The sequence below is a fragment of the Quercus suber genome, unplaced genomic scaffold, assembly GCF_002906115.3.
Source record: "Quercus suber isolate HL8 unplaced genomic scaffold, Cork oak 2.0 scaffold_5, whole genome shotgun sequence".
Classification (NCBI taxonomy): Eukaryota; Viridiplantae; Streptophyta; class Magnoliopsida; order Fagales; family Fagaceae; genus Quercus; species Quercus suber.
In genome coordinates, this window is record NW_027069471.1 from 3,419,407 (window position 1) to 3,425,290 (window position 5,884).

At 32.5% G+C, this 5,884-nt stretch overlaps 1 protein-coding gene across 1 annotated transcript in view; it reads right to left on the reverse strand.

Annotated features, from left to right (window-relative positions):
- Positions 1-1,555: 1,555 nt before the first annotated feature.
- Positions 1,556-5,884, reverse strand: part of LOC112007422 (mogroside IE synthase) — a 10,942-nt gene continuing 6,613 nt past the window's right edge. The window contains exon 2 of the mRNA XM_065772508.1: positions 1,556-2,477. Within this exon, the coding sequence (XP_065628580.1) occupies positions 1,752-2,477 (726 nt within the window). The 3' untranslated portion in view covers positions 1,556-1,751. The remainder of the gene's footprint in view (positions 2,478-5,884) is intronic.

Genomic DNA, 5,884 nt, shown 5'->3' on the forward strand with positions numbered 1-5,884 from the left:
CAAGCTCCCTGAACTCGAGTTCTATGCAATTTTTTTTTTTTTTTTAAGTTTAATCGGGCATAATTAACTCGATTTTAAACCAATCGAGTTTTTCATTGAAACTCGATTTTGAGAAAATCAAGTTTCAAAACAAGGGCATGGACCTAAATAGTTCGGAAACAGGGCATATTGCCAAATATTTTTAAAAATAGAGATAAAATGCTAGAATCCCGTGGTCAATGGTGTGTTGTATGTTTAGACTATAATGGGTAATGCGGCATAGGGCTATGGATATGTTTGCAGTTTGGCAGCCAGGGTGCCTTTGACAGGCATCAAAACTGTAGATTTTAGAAAAGCTGTGCAATATTTCAACACGTGATGGCTTTTGAGAGAATGAAATAGTAGGCGTTTTGAGGGAAGTGAACCGCCTATCCTTCAAATTAAGTCTTTTTTCTTCCCTTCTTTGCTAGCTAGGCCTTGTAGATGTTGAATTAAGGGTAAAATCAAGAGCAACCAAAGATTACATTAAATTCCTTAAACCAACAATCAGAATGCAACAATCTGAGGGAGAATTCCGGGATCTAAAAAGAGATAAGAGACAAGAAAGAATACTAGGAGACCTCTTTGTTTTGTTGTGGCTCCATCAGTATAGCACATATACATGGTGTTCTTTATTTTATCTTTTACAAGAATTATACACTGCGTTGTAAATAGGGGATTCTAGCCTTTTACCCCTATTTTTTAAAATATTTGGCAATATGCCCCGGTTTCCAAACTATTTAGGTCCATGCTCCTATTTTGAAACATGATTTTTTCAAAATCAAGTTTCAATGAAAAACTCAATTGGCATAAAACGCCAATAAAACGCCACTATAGGTCTTGTGTTCCATATAAAACGCCACTATAGGTCGCGGCTATAAGATTGGGGTGATCAAACTTAAAAAAAAAAAAAAAAAAAAAAAAAAAAAAAAAAACATGGAACTCGAGTTCCTAGAGCTTGAGTTCCATATAAAACGCCGCTATAGGTCTTTTTTAACGCAATTATAGGTTTGTGGCGATCAAACTTTTACAAAAAAAAAATTTGCATGGAACTCGAGTTCATAGAGCTTGAATTCCATACAAAACGCCGTTATAGGTCTTCCCTTCCATGCAAATTTTTTTTTTAATAAGTTTGATCGCCCCATACTCGATTTTCTACCAATCGAGTTTTTTGATTTAAACTCAATTTTAGTAAAATCAAGTTTCAAAACAGGGGCACAGACCTAAATAGTTTTAAAACAATGGCATATTGCCAAATATTTAAAAAAAAAAATAGGGGTAAAAAGCTAAAATCCCCTATATATATACATATATATAACACTGTTATTCTCGTGACTATATCATGAGCTAATAAGTTATTACATTTGGGTAAAATTTTATTGCAATTAAATGTTTAATTTATATTTTAATAAAAATGATTTTTGATAACAATTGGTCAATTACCTATTGTCTTAGCAAACTTAATTATTTAACTATTATTCTTACATTCCTACATGTGTGTAGGAGGAGGTAAAGCAAAAATAATGGCTTAAACTTTGGACAAACTACTCTAATACCATGAAAATTTATTAAAAATAATAACTATTAAGGTTGTATCATAATTAAGGTGTTTTGATAAAAATTTCCTCAAACTTGGTGGTGCTTGTAATCACTAAAACAAATTCTTCTATAGTGAAATCATATTTTGTTTTCTTGATCATTATTCAAATGAAAAGTTGTTGCTTAAATTAACTTCACAAGCGTGCAAGTTCTGCCACAAACTCCTCTATGTTTTTATCCGAACTTCCTCCTTCATCCATTGCCTCTTTTGCCAATTCTTTCCATTTAACTGAATTCATTCTCATCTCTTTCCCTCTTTCTTCCTCTATTACTTCCCTTATACAAAACTCTATTTCTTCTTTAGTAGCAATACCTCTTTCATCCAATTTAATTCTAACCCCAACCTTCCACACATCAACAATGAACTTTGCATTTGTTGGTTGATCCGTCCATTGTGGCATTGCAACCATTGGCACTCCCAGGCTCAATGCCTCAAGGGTTGAGTTCCATCCACAATGAGTCATGAAGCACCCAATGGCCTTATGAGCCAATACTTCTAATTGACTACACCAACTTACAACCAATCCCTTCTCCGCTGTTTCCTGTAGAAAATTAGTAGGAAGCTTTTTTTGTTCGGTTTCTCTAACAACCCATAAGAAGTAGCAATTGCTATTCTTTAGGCCCCATGTTAGCTCTTGCATTTGTTCTTCTCCTAGGGATGCTAAGCTTCCAAATGATGTGTAAATGACTGAGTTAGTTTCTTTTGTGTCTAGCCACTTTATGCAAGCATCCACATCAGGCTTGAATAAATGAAGGCCATACTCTTTGTCATCCTCCAACCGCTTGTCTAAGTACATTGATGGAATAGTTGGTCCAATTGTTTTTATAGGCCATTTCTGGCTTGCCATCCAATTCACAACCTAATGGAATAATAGAATTTTGAAATACAGATGATAATAATAATAATAAAACAATGTTCAACAATTAAAAAGAAGAAAGGCTTGTTAAAACAAAAAGGAAGAAGATACCAAAGTATAGGTTGAATTCTAAAATTGTACTAAACAAATAGAGGAAACGTAAGGATGTCTTGCATTAGCATATTAGCTTCATAATTTGAAATTATGTTAATATATATATATATATATATAAGTATAAGATCAAATCCACTATACTCAATAAGTTGCTTTTAATCATGAACTCTATTTGGTTACATTAGTGTTTTGCAATGAGAGCCTCAAGAGGGTACCCAGTTCCTATAGGCCCAAAACGTTCTTAAGTAGATAACTGAAGCCCATAAATATAACGAGTGAAAGTATTGTTTCAATAACCATTTATAATATGTATATTGAAAATGAGCACGGCATAATATTTAGATGCTGTTTCTTAAGTTTTTATTTTAAAATTTTACTATGTGTATTTTTTTTCATAAGATGAAAGTGTATTTTTTAGTTAAGTAACTACATGACTAAATCTTAAGAATAAAACTTAAGAAGTAGCACTTAAAGTACTGTATCTAAGTTTTGTCCATTAAAAATTGTTGTGTCATGCTATGTAAATTATGTGAAGTTGAGGACTTGCTGTGATTTGAAATGTAAACTGTAACTTTTTATGCCCGTATGTCCCATGTTCACAATTTCTCATATCACTACCCAATTGAGCAAATTGGTACCTTTCTAAGCATTAGTGTTCGGAGGAGTAAAGTGTATATGGGTTCGACTTAGGGTGAGTTTGGTTCAGCTTTTTGTAAAAGTGCATAATGAAAAAGTGGAGTTTTTAAAAGTGCATAATGAAAAAGTGCATTTTCAAAAAGCTGAGTGTTTGGTAAAAGCTGTTAAAAGTGCTTTTTGAAAAAGCTGAGTGTTTGGCTAACATTTATAAAAGTGGCATTTTGAGGGGTAAATTACAAAAAAGGACAATGTATATATAAAGGAGTTTATTTCATACTTTTTTTTTTTTTTTTTTATGTAGTTTATTTCATACTTATTAATAAACTACTTCATATAATAATAATAAATATATTATTGGTATTATTATTAATAAACTATTCATAATTATTTGTTATTACCATTAATGACTTCTTATTAATATTAATTAAAACTAAATAATTTTCATCATCATGAAACTCAAAATGAAAATGTAAAAAGATGATAAAATATACACCAATAATCCAGGTTTAAATTGTACTACATAAAAATGTAAAAAGATATAAAATACATATCATTAACCCAAGTTTAAATTGTACAACACAAAAATATAAAAAAGATAATAAAATACATACTAATAACCCAAGTTTAAATTGTACTACATGATATTATAAAATAAAATAAAAAGACAACTACTAATTATTATCTCCCCAAATGGAATTAGCAATTGAATCACGAAGAACCACCATCGCAGGGTCTGTTAAAGATCCTGTGTTCTGCTCACACCTGCTACCTGCTTCACTATTATGTTCTCTTCTAGAAATTGAAGCTCGATTGGCGTTTATGAAGCTCCTATCATCCCTATCATTTAGTCTAACAAAATTATGAAGAGCCATAGTAGCAGATACAATAAGTATTTGGATATGGAATGGAAAAGATGGCATGTTTCTGATAATTCTCCATTTATTCTTCCACACACCAAAAGTGCGCTCAATCACACATCGAAGAGATGAGTGAGCATAATTAAATTTTTCATGTCTAGTTCTAGGGTTTCCACCTCTCCTTCGAAAGTCTTGAAGATGGTATGATATCCCTTTGTATGGTGCCAAATAGCCTTTCATCATTGGATATCCAGAATCAACTACATAATATTTCCCTAGAAAAAAAAATCAATTGTATTAAACACACACACAAGGTGTCATTATAATGAACAATTGATTAACCAATTACAAACCTGGTGGTGGGTGTGGAAAGTTGTTACTTTGTTTACGAATAGCATCAAGAAAAATGTGGGTGTCGTGTGCTGCACCTTCCCATCCAGGCAAAACAAATGTGAATAACATATCAAAGTCACATGCAGCCATTACATTTTGAGTTGGATATCCCTTTCTTCCAAAGTATGGAATGGACTTCTCAGTAGGTACAATCGCTACCACATGTGTGCCATCAATGCACCAATGCAATCCTAATAAAAACATTAATAGTTTTTAGTTCCACATGACAATTATCTTATAGACAATAACATTTATTTAAATATACAATAGTACACATACTTTGAAATGTGGCCAATAAATTGGATGGTCTTGTATTTTGGTTGGAACTTCACTAAAAGTTGGATCCGAAGGCTTTACATATGCAGCTGCAAACCGAGCACCCAACAAAGTGACCATCTTCTCAAAATGTCTACTTATGGTTTCACCCGAATGCTGAAATATTTCTTGAACCATTCGGTTACATGTTCCATGACCAAGTATCAGTAAACAGATTGCCACTGACTCTTCTAATCTTATATTCCTTGAATGTTGAAGTCCATAGTCATGTTGTAAAACTTGACACAAATTTTGAAACACCTCCTTTTTCATTCTAAACATGTTGTAACACAATGTCTCATTACCTTCCATACAACGTCTCACCCAAGCCCACCCTGTTTGTTCAGAATCATAACAAGGAGTCTTATTAATGTATTTATTGAAATATGTCACAACTGCTTCACAAGTAACTGCCACAAGCTGGTAAAACTCCTCATCAGAATCGTCGTTACTATCATCATCATCATCAGAATCACTATCACTATCATCATCACTGTTACTACTCTCATCATCATCATCATCATTGTTATCACCATCATTATTATTGTCAACAATGTTATAATCACCACCATCATTATCATCACAGTAATTTCTGTAATCCCCATCCATTAATAGTTCCATAAAATGGCCACTCTCATGAGTACCATTATAATCATCCATATTGGTTTACGCTACACAACAAAGTAACAAATAATCAACCATTGGTAATACTTAATATAAATTAACATAATAATCAACAAAGTAACAAAAGGCAACAATAGGTCCCAATTCAAAAATCATGTTAATATTTATTACACATATAGAGTCCAAAACTAATACTAAATATCACATAACATAGTTTAAAGTTAATACAACATAGCATACTTAATAAAGCTAATATTAGTCATAAGCTGTGACACATAAGGTTGATCACTTCCTGTTTTCCCTACAAATCATTTCTTGTAGCCACTCCAGCTGTGACTCTGGCTCCTTGAAAGCTAGGAACATCTCCCTACGTGACCTTTTTAGTAAGACAATGGAAGCTTGAATCGCAAACTTACTATCCACTCCAGGAAGTGTTCTCACAATCGCCATGACATTATCAATCTGAAACTT